At 36.9% G+C, this 17,506-nt stretch overlaps 1 protein-coding gene across 3 annotated transcripts in view; it reads right to left on the bottom strand.

Moving 5' to 3' along the window:
- OTOG (otogelin) overlaps window positions 1-17,506 on the bottom strand; it is a 103,498-nt gene that overhangs the window by 59,129 nt on the left and 26,863 nt on the right. For all 3 annotated transcript variants that reach the window (XM_026850375.1, XM_026850377.1, XM_026850378.1), the window contains 8 exons: window positions 16,218-16,350; window positions 15,036-15,213; window positions 13,109-13,233; window positions 11,439-11,651; window positions 9,700-9,865; window positions 9,105-9,179; window positions 5,211-5,254; window positions 3,960-4,113 (listed from right to left, as the gene is read on the bottom strand). In XM_026850375.1, the coding sequence (XP_026706176.1) occupies window positions 3,960-4,113; window positions 5,211-5,254; window positions 9,105-9,179; window positions 9,700-9,865; window positions 11,439-11,651; window positions 13,109-13,233; window positions 15,036-15,213; window positions 16,218-16,350 (1,088 nt within the window). The remainder of the gene's footprint in view (window positions 1-3,959; window positions 4,114-5,210; window positions 5,255-9,104; window positions 9,180-9,699; window positions 9,866-11,438; window positions 11,652-13,108; window positions 13,234-15,035; window positions 15,214-16,217; window positions 16,351-17,506) is intronic.

Here is a 17,506-nt window from a genome sequence, read left to right as displayed (position 1 = left end):
CTGGTAAGATCCTTCCTGAAAAAAATTTAGCTTCCCATACAGGTTTCTTAACTGTGACACATTCCATTTTTACACTGAGGTTTTTTAAATTGTTTGCTTAAATCAGCTAAAACTAATCAAACATGTTAAATGGATTATGATAACTAATCAAGCTAAACTGATACAAGATCTAGAACAGAAACAAAAGCATGAATAATGGAATTAAACTGAAGATTTCATGTAAAGAGGTAACGTTAATATCTAAAATTCCATGGGTGTTTTACCCTTGTAAAGTGGAAATGTCACCTCAGTTTTATATTTCACCAGTAAGAACTGATTACCTAGAAGGGGGATTTTGAAGCTGCACAAATTCACAGTGCATACAAATCCTGCACTACTTGAACTGCCATGAACATAGCATAAGGTACTGCTTGAAGGTAATAGTATTTGATCCATCTTTCTTTTCCAACAATTTGTTTTTGACTTACAGTGTTGCTCTGACTTATGTGGTCAATCTGCAGTACAAATCATTGGGGTGTGAATTCAGTAACTGACTTAAAACATTAGGGATATTCACATCCAACAGCTTATATTCAAAAGCAACTTAAAGTATTAGTTATTTTAATAATAGTCTAAATAAAAAGCTTACATAATTAATACATTGCAGAAGTCTCTTGTGTTTCCTAAAAGCACACCTAAAGAACACACACCTTCAGGGCCATCTCAATTTTTCTTAAAGCAATCTCAAAAACATAAACATACATGCAGTATAGGACCATCAGGGCCAAATGTTTAAAAAGACATCAGATTTGACTAGCTTTCAAGTAACTCTGTAATGGAAAGAACTGAACAGCATTTACAGTGATTCTCAATTTATTTTAAAATAAATTGGATTACACCTTATATTCTAAACCATGCAGTTTGTGATCATGGAAGCAAGATTCTGCCATACTAAGTTTCATATGAAAGGACTGGCAGAACCTGGAAACTTTCCCTTACCTTGTGAGGAAGTGTCCCTCAAACACTGAATAAGCACTTCCCTATCAGTCAGAACCTGGCATTAAATGTTAAGTACATAGAAGCAAAAAAATACCTTGTCATTCCTACTTCAACAGTACAGATTGATATTCCTGGTTCAAATCCTGGGTTTGTGACACCATTTCCTAGTTCTACCTCAAGCACTGGCTTACAAAACAAACAAGACCCCTTCCCCACAAAAAACAGCAAAAAGTTTGTGTCAGTATCTCTATGGGCAGTGTACAGCCATAGGAGAACAGAAGTTTGCCAAAGTTAAATACAAAAAGCATGGAACTTCTTAATTTTGTATATGTTTCTAGAAAAATCATAGAACTCTGCCTCTTGTAGCTATACAAATGTATTGTTAGAGCTTTGACACCACTGACGCTTGACTATAAGCCTTACAATGTTAAAACACATTTTTAATTGCTTAAATTCCAGAACTAACTTACACCAGGAAGCAGTAGAAAAGTTCAATCTCAGTGGTTTTGCATAGCAAAATACGTCATATAAACTTATTCTCTGCTGAGTTGCTTGCCATATAATGCTACTGAAAATAGCCACTGTCTTTGAAGGTTATCAGTCAGGCCCAACAGGATGAGTTTTTGCAATTCTGAAAATGTCTGCCTCCAGTCAATTTCAAAACCTACCTTAGCCCTGCACTTTTTCACCATGGTACCATATTGTGAGTCAGACTAATTATAGATTCCATTTCATGTGAACAGTTTGACATTCCACGTTTCTGAACGTTCAGGTAAAACACAGAAGTCTGAGTAGCAATCTTTTACTATGACACAAAAACCTGCACATCCAGGAGTGTGAGTCCACAGACCTCAACTGAACTATTTCAACTCAGTTCAACTTTTTAGTTTTTGTTTTGAGGAGGCTCTCAAGGCATAAACAGTAATTTTAGAGTGACAATACTCAAAACCTCCAAACTATGTGCTTAACAGACTAAATCCCATCAAACCCAACATAACTTAAACACATAATTGTTATTTATATATTCAAAAATCTCTCAGCAATACAGTGATTGATTCCAAAATACGACGAGCTCATCTGCACATTTTCAGCCTGAGACTTAAAATACTGTTTTGAGGGAGAGAATACTGAAAATAATGCCTAGGAATGAAAAAGCAAACCTCCCCCAGTGAAGTGTTCAAATAAGAGGTTGTGACAGATGCGCTCGACCCCCTGCCTCTTAACTAAATCAGCAGTGATCTGGTACAGGCTCCAAAGGAGGTAAAGGCCTGAGCCACAGCCATGCCAAGAACTCCTCCCTCTAGGAAGCCCACAAAGGAGCAGAGCAAACAAAGAACATTGTGGATACAATGAGTCTTGTGCATACCTCTCCCGCTGTACAGAATCCGACTACAAGCCAACTATTTTATTCCATAAATATAACAGCCTAAGTGAACCTTCTTCGAGCTCTCCCTGCTAGGCACCTGCATGGCAGCGATCTCCCCTTGAGCTGGGACGTCTCTCAAAATTGCTCCTGGAGGCAGAGAGATCTTTTACCAACGACAGATTGCTGGATGAGCCCAATTTGAGTTCTCCGTGGTTGGTACCTAGACTGCATGCCAGGCAACTACCCCTGTGAGCAGGGATGCCTCTCAGTGTTAAGAAATACTAGTCGTATATCTTAAACAAGGAAGTTTGAAATAGAATTAATCACTTAGAGTTAAAACATTGTGTGACTTAGTATGCTGTTTGCTTAGCTTTACTTATTTAGCACAAATACCTAAACTTGCCAAAGCCTTAGGCTGCAAGCTGTAAACTTCCACTTAGATTTACTGAATATGTACCTACTTAATGAAAACAGGGGCCTCAAGAGCCAGTATAAATCAGGAGGCTTCAAGGTTACAACCAACAACAGCACCTGTAACTAGACAAGATAATGAATGGCCTGTCTGCAGACAGTGAAGGAATCCAGTAAGGTGCCAGAAGGCATCAGAAATGCTCAGACCAGAGTCACCACTGGCACATGTGAAGAGAGTGTGTGAGGGGCAGGTGAACAGTCTCTAAGGGTGCAATTGCCCAGGGATATTTTTGTTCCAGTCCTTCCATCCCTCTCCAGAGGCACCCAGACCAAGCTGATCCTGCTGTATCACTCTATTAAATTATTTATTTTTATAAAATCCAATGTCTGAGAGTCTGCTTCAGGAAATCTAGGGCTTTAACTTCAGAGTGAACTAACATCAGATGCCCAGATGGGAAGTAAGTGAACTGGGAATAGGCATTATGAAACTTTGAAGTCTTAGCTAAGTGACATAAAGAATTGGGTGTGCACACATAATCCTTTCGTCAAAAACACATACAATCTTTTAGACAAACTGTTGACCAAATTTGGGACTAAGTCTGGATCCAGCTGCACCTAGGCTTCATCAAGAGTTTAGGGCGTCGATTTTGAACCTTGTGACTCAATGGGAGTGTCTTCCTTACCTTTTCACACCTCCAATCTGTGTAAATCATTCTAAATCAATTTTAGCTTGGTTTTCCTTCGTGTGTTTCCTTCTTGTAGTAAGTAATAGAGCAAACCTTGCCATTGAGCTCTGTTAAGTTGCTTTAAGTAATCATAAATCAGGATCCGCAACAAATTGGCAAGCTCATGAAATGCTCATTGCAAGAGGTTAGATATCTGAAAAAAAGTATCTAGGGAGACACAATTTTGCTGAAGTACAGGGACCAAACTGAATAATGTCAATGTCCTTTCTATATTCCTGCTATATTGTTTTCATTATTGTGAGGCATTAGACCTTTGGCCCCACCTGTCTCTTGGTTTACCATTTTTTATGCCTTCGGTGGCCCATATCATTTTATGGTAAGCCTTCACAAGTTGGATGCTCACGCCTTGACACTCAAATTCTCCAAGCAGAAAAGGGGTATGTCCTCAGCAGAATTAATTACTCAGTCACCACTGAAGGTAGTCTGTGCACAAAAGATGCAAATCTGTCTGTACTCACCCAGGTGGGCAGACACAACCTGAAACACAAGGAAGGTGTGCTGAGAAAGTGAGGTTTAGCAACTGATTCTCACAAGTTCTCTCTCTGCTGAGTTGGGGATCAACTTGTGGATTGCTGCAGTTAATGTAAATCTGTCCAACTGGGCAGCCGTGTGCTGAGGGAAAAAAAATGACAAACACATTAGTCTTCACACCTGAAATCTTATATTCCATGAAAGTGTGCAAAACATTTACAGTAGGAGTATGTAACACAAAAGTGTAACATTCAGTAACACATCCAACTAACATATCCAACTGCCTATCTCTCCTGCGTGTAGTTGGCTTCATAGAATCCCTACAAGTCTCATACAAAACACTGAAATTAATATATTCATTTAGTAAGGGGCATGACTTTCTTAACATTAGTTAAGAAAGTTAACTAAGTTAGTCAGGAATCAGCCCTTCAAAACAGAAATGCAAAGTACTACCAACTGAGAAACAGAAAGAAAAAGTCTGAGGGATGGATGTGACTTTCCATGCTGGAGCCACTGAGTACAAAACAAGTCTACCGCACAATTGCTTTTGTGTTGTGCTGAGCATACCGTGCATATGCAACAGAAATGCCTGAAGTGGTGGCAGTGTTTTAAAGTGTTTTTCATTGGTTGCCGGGTTTTGTTTATTTACTTTTTAGGGAGAGGTTCTGGGTAATTGTCAAATCACTGCAACCTTCAAGTGCATGGGAAACAGATTTCTGCTAAAGGCCAAAGAGTTGGCAATTCTAGAACTGAAACCTCAAATAAAAGACTTTCTCACTGAAGTAAAAGGAGCATCATAAGAAAGCACGGACCATAATACTTAATGACACAAAATATATTGTCACAGAAAAAGCACTAGCTACATTCTTTTTCTTAAGCATGACAAAATAAATATTTTTTCATATTTCAGTTACTCAGGTTTGTGGGAGGAAAGAAAAAATACCTGAAAAATTACCAACAGTGTTCAGTTCCTACAACCATGTTTCATGGGGTGAAGCTAACCCTTATTCAACTGAAGTTCTACTTTTTGTCATAAAGCTAAGATTGCTTACATTAGCACCAGCCTTGCTTTCAATCACACGAATATATAATTCCTAAATTACAGATCCCTCCTGCAAGTTATTAATTTGTACATATTGCACATTCTTCTACTACAGATAAGGAGTTCCATGGAGACTGGAAGATACGTACATATTCGTTGAAATTGAAGTATCTTTTCCCTCTCTCTCTTCACTCACCTATTATGTTGTTATCACAATTCATTATTCCATCCCTGCAATGGCTACAATAAAAATACATTAAGATGCAATGAGAGGCAGGAAGATCTGAAATTTCAATGTTTTTTGTTTAATAATGAAGCATACAGTATGAATCAATACAAAAATTGGTATAAATGTTTATTGAGCAATGACTGATTACTGCTTATGAAAAAGCCTTTAATCAAGTATGTAATTAGTAACTACCTGAATTGAGCAGTGAGCTCCAGGACAAACATAAATTGCATTCAACAGGTAGTATGCATCCCAGGCCTTCTGCCCAGTACAAATAGGATGTGAGCAGGACCATCCAGGCAATGATATATTGTGTGCATCTGCATCGTGACAATAACTCAACCACGCTCAGACATCTGGCCAACGTCCCGGGCATGTGTGGACCTTATGGATCATGAGACAGTGCACACCTGCATTTGGCCCAAATTCAGGAGTTTACATACATTAAGTATGTAAGTTGTTTGTTATTGAGTATAAAGGCAGGAAAGCTCCAGGACTCGGTCAGAAGCCTCACCTATGGGTGGACACACCACATAAGACCTTCCCAGTTACCAAGAGACTCCTGACATTGGCTGCAACAGGGCTTCCCTGCTAAAGTGTGAGCCTGATTATGTTATTAAGGTGGTAATTGGTGATGTATCCTTTTCTTAATCACTGTAATGCTTTGCAGTAATGAATTGATGCATTGCGAACTAGTATCGTTTCCTCTTATTATATTGCGGATTATTATCTTTTATTATATTATACATAATAAACTATATTTATTTTTATATTTATTTTGGAGTCTGTTTTAACTTGGTATTCAGCCATTCAGCAAAACCATGTTTGTGCTGAACATTAGAACTGTGGATAAAGTGTGCATTGCCTTAACACCTAAAGAATATTAATTATGCTTCAAATTTTTACTTTCTGCATAATGTTACTGTGAGTTAAGATGCCTGGGCTGACATAAAAATACATGCAGAAAGACACCACTATACTGGTCCCAAAGATATCAGTGCAGTAAGAATAAACCAAGCCCTGTACATAACAGAAACATCATTATCTAAAACCAAAATGCAATGAGCAATAGCTGCAAACCAAAACCAAACCCTAAACACACATACATATATGTTACAGCAAGCTCTGGGTATGAACTCTTATATGAACATTCTTAACACTATTATAAATAATCCATTTTCCTTGCAATCAGCTTAGAATTCTGTTTAAGCTATTAGCTTATGTGAAAGTCTTGATGATACCAGCATTTCTTAAGTTACCCCACAGTTGAAGGTAAAACCCCAGTGTTGAATATAATACAATCACAAACTATTGTGACTGCAACAGTTTTTTGTACTGACCTGGAATTACTTTTCTCCAAGCAAAACTACGTAACAGCAGATTGATAACTTTGTCTTCTCTCAGTCATTCCTATCATGGATCATAAACAATCTGAAAACATCTCACAATATCATGAATTTCTATCTCATTTACAACAAAATGAATGTCTATGATTCTGGTATTCTTGGCTCACAGGAGAAACAGTGATGCTGTTGCTAATTTTTATCCTCATGCTGCCTCAAACTAATTTTTCTTCAGCGATATGATAGGAATCTGGAACAGCAGCCTCCTGTGACTATTATTAGAAGCAACTGGAACTATAGTTCATAATCTGAACCTAAAAAAATCAAAACCCAAACAACCCTATTCTAATCAACATTCAAAAAAATGGTAAGTTTGTGTATCACAAAGCTTGTATCATGTATACCCGTCCACATATGTAAAATATTATACAGACAGGAACAGACACGTTCCCACTACACAACAGTTCAGCAGAGAAACAAGCCAACTGCATAAAACTCAACCCTAACAAGATACTGTATTCAGGGAAGCACTGAGCAACATAATACCAGCTGCCCCTGTCTAATTCCAGCCAAAATAGTCTAGTACTTTTATAAAATAGTAGCAGATCTGATAGCAACTCATTGTCAGGGAAAAATGTAGTAGTGCTGGCATCATTTCAGGTTCTGGTTGGGCCTATGAACTCCAGCACTATTCTCCCTTTCTTTTGCAATGGTTAAAACATCCCAGTACACCTACTGCTAGACAGCTGATTCAGAATCAAATTGTCTATGTACTACAGCGACTCCACTGTCATGGTTAGAGTTGTGTAGGTACCCCGAGCACTGCAGAAGTGTCCTAGCTCAAGGACATCACTGTGTAACTCAGACAATAGGCAAAACAGTACTAAAGGGAACTGATATCCCCTTAACAGGGACAGATAAAAAACATTTTATTTTTTTCTAGTTGACCCACACATATAGTTCTACATGATACCTAATATATTACTTTGCACAGGGTAATTCAGAGGAGTTGACAGTCCATACCTCCATGTTTAAAAGCCTTTCCTCTCACATATCTGTATACAGCCTTGCTAGAATATGTCAAGCAAAAGTCATGACTAAATAGGAGATACAGATATCTTAAAGACTAGCAGATGTACACCAGTAGATGTATTTTTAACTAACATATTCACATGAAACATAAGCTGCCAGATCCCAAATAACTCCACTGAAACCAACAGAAAGATGATTTTCACCTGTAGTGATTTCTCAAAAATAAAAAAAAGCATTTGTGGATGATCACATGATCACTGCACAGTCAGCCAACTATCCACCATAGTGCTTAGTATAATTAGCTAAACTAGACCCTAAAGGAGAAAGATGAACGGAAGCAAATCAAAGAATCTAGCAGGAGAAGCCCCTTCCCATGACTCCCAGTATTGTCTAGCACATGCCCTACAAACAAAAATAACCAGAAAGGTAGGCAACAGTGCATCCAGCCTTCACACAGCCCCATATGCAGAATGGGTTGCCTGGTACTCTCCAAGGAATCTGCCCTAAGGTAAAGATAACCTGACAATTAAGATATAGAGTATAATAATCAGTATTTATGGCCACTAGGCTGCCGGCAAGAGTGAGAATGTGTGTTTTTACTAAGTATCCCCATTGCAACAGGTGTCTGACAATATTAAGCTCTTATTTGTTGCACAGACCATATAGAAGTATTACACTGACCTATCATAGACGTGATTTGGTCTGTTCTGCTTTTAATTAAGTGCTGTGCTCTTAATTAACTGATACAGGCAGCGAGAGCTCAAACGCTACTTCAAGAAAAATAATTCCAAAAGCTTGTTTTTTTTACAGAACTCTGTCCACGCAATTTAACCTTTTCCAAATAAAACTAATTATTGAAAATGATGCATTTAGCAGCAACCAGAATAGTTTAACAAGTTTCTTCTTTAATGTCATGACTATAATGCTGCAAATGGAAGATCAAGAGGACAAGAACAAATGCTAAATGTAAGGAACAGTAACTGCCATGCTTATTTACCTTTGGCTGCAGCTGACAGATATTTGTGTTGTTTCTTACTTGATAAAGCCACATTGCTCATTTACACTGACTCTATACTAGCAAAACTCAGATTCTTAACAATTCTTCATAAATGGATTTACCATCTGGTATAGGAAGGAAGAATAGCAATGAAGGTCCAGGTGAACAAACTTGAACAGACAGGCAGGAAGTGTCTGGGGTTTTCTGGAGCTCTCCACATTAGATCAGATCTACAAAATGATAGTGGCTTTCCTCTCTACTTTCAAATTCAGTATCTTGGATTATAAATACAGCAGCCCAAAACCCCAAGTTTTACAGAAGCTCTGTCCAAATATGCATAGAAAACTGATGTATGTTCACTTTGTATGTTTCACTATAAAACCACCAAAATAACAACCAAAAAACCCAACAGGCTGGACAGAATGATTTGACAGAGCTCTTAAAAGAGACACTATTTAGACAGAGGAAAAAAGCAGTTTTGTGTCTTACCATTTGCCCAAAGATGTCATAACATTTTCTCCAGGAGGGTAGTCAATTCCTTGAAAATAACAAGGACATTCGTTTCTGGAGTAAAGGAAAAAACATGTAACTGTGATTAAATCAAACGGAAGGAAGAAAAGAATTCCCATTGATTTAATTGCTGTTCAAATGGTTGCTTTGTTGGTTTTAGTGAGGTTTGTGGATGGGTGAAGTTTTAATGTGGGTTTTTTTGGTTTGGTTTTGTTTTTAAATACAAGAAATTGATCTTGGTAACTACTGATACATACTGACATATAACTCAAGCACACTCCAAACCAAATTGGTAACAAAACAGAACCTCTACACAACAGACACCTTTTGTATCTCTTGTATGCCAGAAACCAGACAATACGTAACAATTAGTTTTGGTGATGTTGGGTGAGCATCAGTTCTACAAAAGAACTAGTTTTGCTCAACATACAGCTTCTGTATAATTCTAAGATCCTGTCAAGTTTACAGATGAATAACATCTACAAGGCTACATGTTTATAGCTCCTCACCGTGACCTGCAAATGTAGTTGTTTAAAATAGTGAGTGTGACTATTAGAACTGCAACTTTACCTACCTCTGTACACATTGTTTCGTCTTGGAATTCAAATACATTCCAGAGGGACAAGCACAGCCTTCAACACAATCACTGCTGCATGTCTCTGGCACAGACAGTGCTTGGCAGGTTCTGCCACAGTTAGATATACAAGTACTGTACTCCTTTGTATCTTCACATGAAAGAGCTGTCCAATTGAAACAAATCTCTCAAATTACAGCGCAAGAGACTCAAGTACCTCCCAACAGTTTTCTGATAAACATCTCTATTCTTTCATTCCCAATCACATTAAATTCCACTAAAATTGCTATCTTGGCACTATGCTGTGTAAACTACACAGATGTAAATCCGCAGTAATAATGAGTACAATGAAGTCTGCACAGGTAATCCAGATTTACACTGGGGAAACCGAACAGTTGAAGCTTTTTTTCCCTCCAACTCTGAAAACACTTGGCTCTTGTACACGGGCTTTGGGAAATGGACAGCATCTCCAGGAAAACATTAAAAGAAATAAATAAAATGTGTGTACTTTGCAGACATTGCACAATACCATCTTAAATTTTCTATGTCCTATAAAGCCCTACTTAAAAAAAATTTAAAATCTTTAGTTCTTGAAATACTGAAGAGATTGATGTATTTTAAACCCTACAAGAATGACTTTAAAAATACATTTTATTAAACCTATACCTTTTTCTAACAAAGCAAAATAGTTAAATGGTTTAAATGATTCATTCAGTCATAGTGGACACAGCCATTCATGCCATAATGACTGCAAGCAAGCCAGTCTTTTTTAGCTACACATACAGGTACTCCAGCTTAAGATACTTAAGATACTTAAGCTGGACCAACTTTCCAAAATCCTCTTTATCATGCATTACAACATGGATAATTACATGGTGTAATGAAAACTACCAGATGTTAAGTTCTTGAATGCTCCTTAGAAAAGATTTTCAGCCTTGTTTATGGAGCCAAACCTACTGAAACATCAGGGGTGTCAGTTTAGGTAGGTTTTATAGGGTTTCCAATTCTATAATTTAAAAAAAAAAAAAGTATGTAAGGGCACTATGTATCCTATCAACATTGTCTGCATCACTACAATTCATATAAACTGAAGAATTTAATATTATTAACCCCATCTTCAATTTGTGTGGCATTATAGAGCAGGTAAGAGATGTCACCTATATCTCTACACTACCTAAACTCTTCCATTCAATTTTAAATTAAATACCAACAATACTAATTCTCTACATTTATTTCAGCACTCCACGTATTTCAGTGTCACTGACAGTAAGAGAATAAGCTAAAAGAGGTTGTCAAACAGAAGTTAACAGCTAAAACTGCTAAATACATCACCATCATTTTTCATTTCAAGAATTAGATAAACCTAGCACCTATGAGGAAAAGAAAAAATGTGTTTACACAGTTCATTAACAATATCAGCATGGGTCTGGGCTATTCAAAGCTGTATGAAATACAGACATTTTTAATTCTGTATATATTTGAAGCCCTCCAACTACAAAAAAAATTTTGCATTGTTTACAAAGTCAAAACTGAAGACAGCCAGCTATAAGGAACAATACTCTAACAACACTGGTACTAATTCTGTCTTGACAAAAAAAGAACCTTGCCCTGTACACAAAAGATCATGCTAGAATTAATCCTCTTCTCATTTAGAATATTCATTTATTTCTACTTTCTGACTGTCATTCTAAAGTCATCAAACAGTAATTATTTAAGACTAGAAGTGAAAGGCAACTCACCACAGTCTGGGACACTTCCTCTGAAATCTATCATAACTCCAAATCTTCGGCAATGATGAGCATAGTGGGCCAGAGCAGAGCAAAAACAAGTCTGTCCACATTTGCAAGTGTCTCTTCTGCACTGCTCGAAATAGGGAACGGGACTCAAATAGGGGTAGCATGGAGCAAAAAGTTCTTTTGTAAGGATGCTACAAGCTTCTGATGCATAAGAGGCTATACAAATAACAGATTAAACACTGTTTCAGTGAGAGAGTTTTAAAAATACTTGGAATAAAAAGTGACTTCTATACAATGCAACTGATCATGGTTATATACTTTTACCATATATAGCTTTCTGTCTTTCATATCTATACAACTGTATGCAAGGACAGAAAATAAGTTAGCTGCTCATAGCTTTGAGCTTCTTCTTGGAATTATTTTAAGGTATTCAGAAAACCTTACAATACACAGACAGTGTCTATCTTTAAACTGATTCACGGATGTGTGTTAGGCAACAGATGCAACGCACTATCCAGTGCCTTTCAGAAAGAGGATTACATCTCTTTTCAGTTTAAGCTATTGCCAGTAACTCCCTTCAATAGGTCAGTATTTTAAAGAATAATCTGTTTTACCCATTGTTTCAGTTGCATAAGGCTGCAACCACACCCAGAGCTTCTAGCCTGGGATAGCATTATCGCACAAGAGAACAAGAGCATTATCAAATAGTTACTTAAGAAGCTCCAAACACAGCACCCCTGAATATCTTAATTCTGAGTGCATTATGCAATAATGGTCAAAAGAAATAATATGCTATATTAGCATACCATAAAGTGATAAATTTATTTCCCACAAAATGAGAGATGCACAAACTAGAACTTCAAAATTCTTTTTCCAAAATTTCTGACTTCCTGTACAGGCCCTTTTTTTCTACATTCATGTCCAAAACCATTAGAATGAATGCAGCTTCTTAGTATTGCAAGTTGTATAAATATTCAAAAGACAGGATGATGAGATGGCAGGATGGTCATTTCCTAGCACTGTTGAAATGACAGGTAAAACCTTAATCAATCTTTTACCTCTGTATCTTGCCTGAAAGTATGTAGAGTCCAAGACAAGACATGGGAGGAACTGTGAAATGGATATGACTGATGATCTATGAAGTTCATCATTATTAAAGGATGAATTCGTGACCACGTGTGGTCCTCATGGCAGCACACCACTAGCATCATTCTCCAACTGTACCCTTTCAGCTGAATCTAAAGGCTGGCAGTGCATAAGTAGCTTTCTCCTACTCATTTTCCTCCATAGCAGACAACTAAATCAAATGTTTCATTTATTCAGTATTTTAAAAAATGAATACTGCAATGCTTTTGAGTCTCCATCTTAAGGAGCAGCATCACCAATATTAGACATTTTACCAAACTTTAATGCATGTCTAGCTTTACACTTCATAATTGCACACCAGAAATAAAAAAGAGGTATTTCAAGTGCCTCTGCAAGTATCAGAAAATATTTAAACAATACACTACTTCATTTGTTGTTAGGGGACTGAACTCAAATGCTACCTATAAGCATTCATTTTTTCAGTGGGCAGAACTGATTATTATTTTACCTGATCCAACTAGGAAAATCAACACAGATTTAATAAGTAGAAATGCATTTGTCAATAACAGTTGTCCTTCACTTCCCACCTGCCTGCAGATGAATATCACATGGATCCATTTGTGAGCTATCATGCACAACAACACATGCCAAGGAAGTTTTCCATGTGTTTCCAAACAGCTCTGGTGTGCTTTCAGTTACTCCAACTGGAGATCTTATATAAAACAGAAGTCAGACACAAAAGATACAGTGAATCTGCAGAATGGTCTCAGTTCTACCACCCCCTTCAACACAGCTGATTTAAACTCCCCTTCCACTACTCCATATTCTCAGGCACTCTCCTCTTAAATTTCAGGACTCGACTCTTTCTTTCCAGGTAAAGGCCCAGAAAAGGAAGAGAAGATCTGCTCTAGAGCCATTAGATACTCTGTAAGGAAGGACTGATCAAAACAAGCCAAGTTCCATTTTCCTAAGGAGAAGGAGTCCTGAAAGTCTGCACTCTCTTATTCATACTTCTGCCTCCTCAGTGATATCTGACCCATTTTTCTCTCTCCTCTACCTATAATTCCCTGTCTGTTCATATGTAGCTGACTTCCCAGGCTCTCTATTCCCTGTGAGAAAGAGGAAGTAAGAGAAATTCAAGGGCCCAGAGATAAAACTGCAAAAGCAATTGGATAGATATCCATAAGGCCGAGGTAAGCAGCATGGCAACAAGCTGAAAGATAGAAAGACTTTGATCAAAACAACTAAGGCACATTAATATTGTATAAGGACAACAATTGCAACCATGTGTTTAAATACAGGATCTTACACTCCAGGAAAAAAGACTGCATTAGGCATATAACCAGTAGTATTACTTCTAGTAAAGTAGCTGGTGGTGGAGGCATTGCAAAAGATACTACTGCCTGTAGCAACTCTCCCAAGCCTGGTGTTGATCAGGAGTTTTGTGTACAAGACAAGATGCTTGCACATTATAGTCAGTGTCATGTCTCAGCCCAATTCATAACTTCCTGTAGTTTAAGGGCTTTTTTTCACAAATATCAACTACTGAACAGTTTGTCACTTATTTGAGAAAAAGGTCCAAAGATTGTCATCAAAAATACACTACAAAACTTACTTGCTTCAAAGAGGGAAGTATTTTAAGTAGTTTTACATAAATACCTCTTCACTGAGATCCTGTCCATATATTTCCTAGTCCCATTACAAATGATATTCTAATAATGCTTTTTAATCTTTAAGATAAAAATTGTTCAAAAATCCACTAGAATACTTGTGTGTGTGTTTTTAAATGGTAACTATTACGGAAAGTTTTCCCATTTTTCTATGGGCTTTAAAATTTATGGAATTTTTAAAAATTCCAACTGTTTTAAGAGAAAGACGTTCTCCTACTCTTTTTTTTCCTTGGTCAAAGAAATATTCTGTTGTGTTCTAAATTCATGTTCTCTTTCTCTCACTTCCATTAAGCTGCTCAGTCTTCTGGAAGCCAATTTTCTTTAGTATCTGTAGGAATTAAGCAAAGCAGCTGGACAAATAGCAATCTTGACTGTGATGCTCAGGCAGCTCTGACCACTTTTCACTGCATCACAATGAAGCCAATTCCTGTTGCTGGCCTGTAGACACTGAACAATGGAGGCTCTGTCAGAGAGAGCAGATCAGAACTTGCAGCAGAAAACAGGACTGGAGAGAGATAAAGAGGCTTGCAGGGAGGCAGAAAGTCCCTTATATAGACCACTCCATATTTTGGACAAAAACTTTCAGATAAACTAGCACTTATGTGTCATATATATTTCACTGTATTTTTTATATTAAAATATTTTAAGCAAAACCTGGCTTGATATTCTATAGTTGAAGTTACAGACTTTCTGTTATCAAACTAAAACCTACTATCTCACTAACAGAAAACTTAAAAAAAATTTTCTTGGTATCTATCCATTCAGCTTCAGTACACACTTGATCTACCACTCTAACTGTAGATATTCATATACTGGCAAATAGAAATCTTGCAGCTAGTCATACAAAAAATCATCCTCCATATTTCCATTGAAGGTTCCACAAAGGCCCACAGTATCATCTTTCCACCGTCCATCAGCTCGAAGATAAAGCCTCAGTCCTTCTCTGTCATAGAGTATCTGTAATCCAATGTGTGTCTTTACTTGAAGAAATATAGAGGACAGCTTCCGTATTTCAAATAACTCTGGTGAGTAAAAACAGAGATTGTTGAAAGACAAAAGGAAACCTGCTTGCTATTTGCATTTTGTTTCTTGTCATTTCACTGGGGTTTTTTTATATTATTTTTATGTAAGTTACATTTTTTTCTTATCAAGGGCCTATTTTCTCCCTCATCAATTTCTCACAAAAGGTTACACTGATTCAGGCTTTAATGAAGAAAAAAAATCTTATGACAGTCAGCACCCTTCTTGAAAATGCATCGAGTTCACTGTAATAGTCATAAAGGTTAGCTAAAAGCAAATCAATTTAAAGATACAAACATTGCAGACCACTTGTTTTAGACAACCTAATCCTAACATCAGCAATGTGCTTCCTGTAATAAAGCCTTTTTTGGGAAATTCCCAAAGAGCCGAGGCCCCACAGGCATCAAATGTACTAATGATTTGCATATAAAGCTCACACTGAAGCAAACACTGGACCTCACAGAACACAGTCACGAATTCATATGTAGAAAACTTGGTAATATCTTGCCAAGGGAGAGGTTTGAAAACCTCATTGAAGCAAAAAGAAAAAGAAACAAAGTCAAATTTTTTGTCTGAAAACCTGCAGTTTATCTGTCAGGGGCAAGAGGGCTCTTTCCAGTTACATGAACTCAAGTTGCTGACAAAAAACAGAGAAAATAAATTTTTCAGTCAAGAATCAGAAAATAACTTCCCCTCAGAAAAGAGCTAACCTCGTAGATGTGAGGGTTGGCATTTGGTCTTTCGAAAAAGACAGAATATACTCCATCTCAACGTAAGAGACACTACCCCACTACAGCTACTGTATAATTCCTACCAACAGTGTAAAAAGTATATCAGCACTTAATTTGTAAAACATCTCATACGAAATTAACAATGTTGATATTAACAACATACCACTTAACTTCCATATGTTCGCAATATTGACAGTATCACAACATACAAATATGCCATTAAAATACTGCTTTAGTGTTTGATAGGCATTATATGCTTATATATTATTCCTTACCATCTGCGTAAGGCAGGTTAATTTTGTATTGGTCATATACCAAAACATCTCCTGAATGAGTCAGAGTCACTTGCCTCTTGGGGTCCTGCTTAAGAATAAGGCTGATTGATTGGATACATGATCCATCTTGGTTCTACAGGTAAGAGCAAAAGAAGTTGTTTTTTTTTTTTTTAAAAATATTTAAGTAGTATGAATGTTAAGTAAGAGCACAAGCAAAGCTGTCATTAGTGGGGAATTAAAAATTTTCAATTGTATCTTGCTTCTTAGCAGAGTGGACTTGTAAAACATACAGTCTTACGGCTAAGTAAGAAAACTAGTATTTTAAGTTATTTCATATGCATGTTTAAATATAACTCTAACCTATTATGCAAGTATAGCTCAAAGGTGGGATTTGGAAAGAGAAACAATTCTTACATAGATTAGTACAAATATACCTGCAATTCATGAGACCCCCTTGATTAAATACCCCCTGAGGCTGAGTTAATGCTCACAAAGAAGGCTGCATTATCGACACAGTTGTGCAAAGAAAACCAAATTTGTACTTTAAAGTGTTCTGATATACCCAGGTCCTTTTAAAGCATGTTTAAGATATAAAATTGTTTTTAAGGTAAATAATAACGAAAGACAGAAGCATCTTGTGAATCATAATTTAAACCAGCATTTAATGTCATTATTTCTGCGAGGAGTTGAAGAGTATGTTCATATGCTCCCTGAATGAATATTGATGAAAGAAAGGAAACATCATGTCAGCATACAATATCACAACATCCAACTGGCCCAACTTGCTTAGTGTTGCCACCACTGCTTATTCTTATTTCCACTTCAGCTCAAGTCAAAACATCATATAGAAAAAACATGAAAAGGAATACTGCATTTCAGCCTGTGTGAAACATATTCCAAAAAATCCTAGATCAACCTCATCTACTTTACCTATACCCACCCTCTTCAGTGGCTGCTTTTGGTAATGTTGAAAATCAAGTGAAATCCTAAAAAACTGAGATTCATATGCTAAAGTTTCACAATATAAAGAAGTTACATCTCCTACAAAAGAAAATTTCACAACAGCTTAAATATAAATAATTTAATTCAAGTTAACTGCTTTCATCAAAACAGAGGTCAATTAGTTATACATGTTCTACAGTAGTTAGACCAAATTCTTTTTCCATTCATGATTCTGGTTCATTATTTTCAAGTTTCTAAGGAACTCATTAGGGCCTACGCTGACATACAGACAGAACTGGTTTTACACCTTCAGCCATTTGTTTTAACTTTATTTTTCAAGGCGGATT

The sequence above is a fragment of the Athene cunicularia genome (assembly GCF_003259725.1).
Source record: "Athene cunicularia isolate RWA chromosome 5 unlocalized genomic scaffold, athCun1 chr5_part2, whole genome shotgun sequence".
Taxonomy (NCBI): Eukaryota; Metazoa; Chordata; class Aves; order Strigiformes; family Strigidae; genus Athene; species Athene cunicularia.
This window is presented reverse-complemented; position numbering and strand designations above follow the sequence as displayed.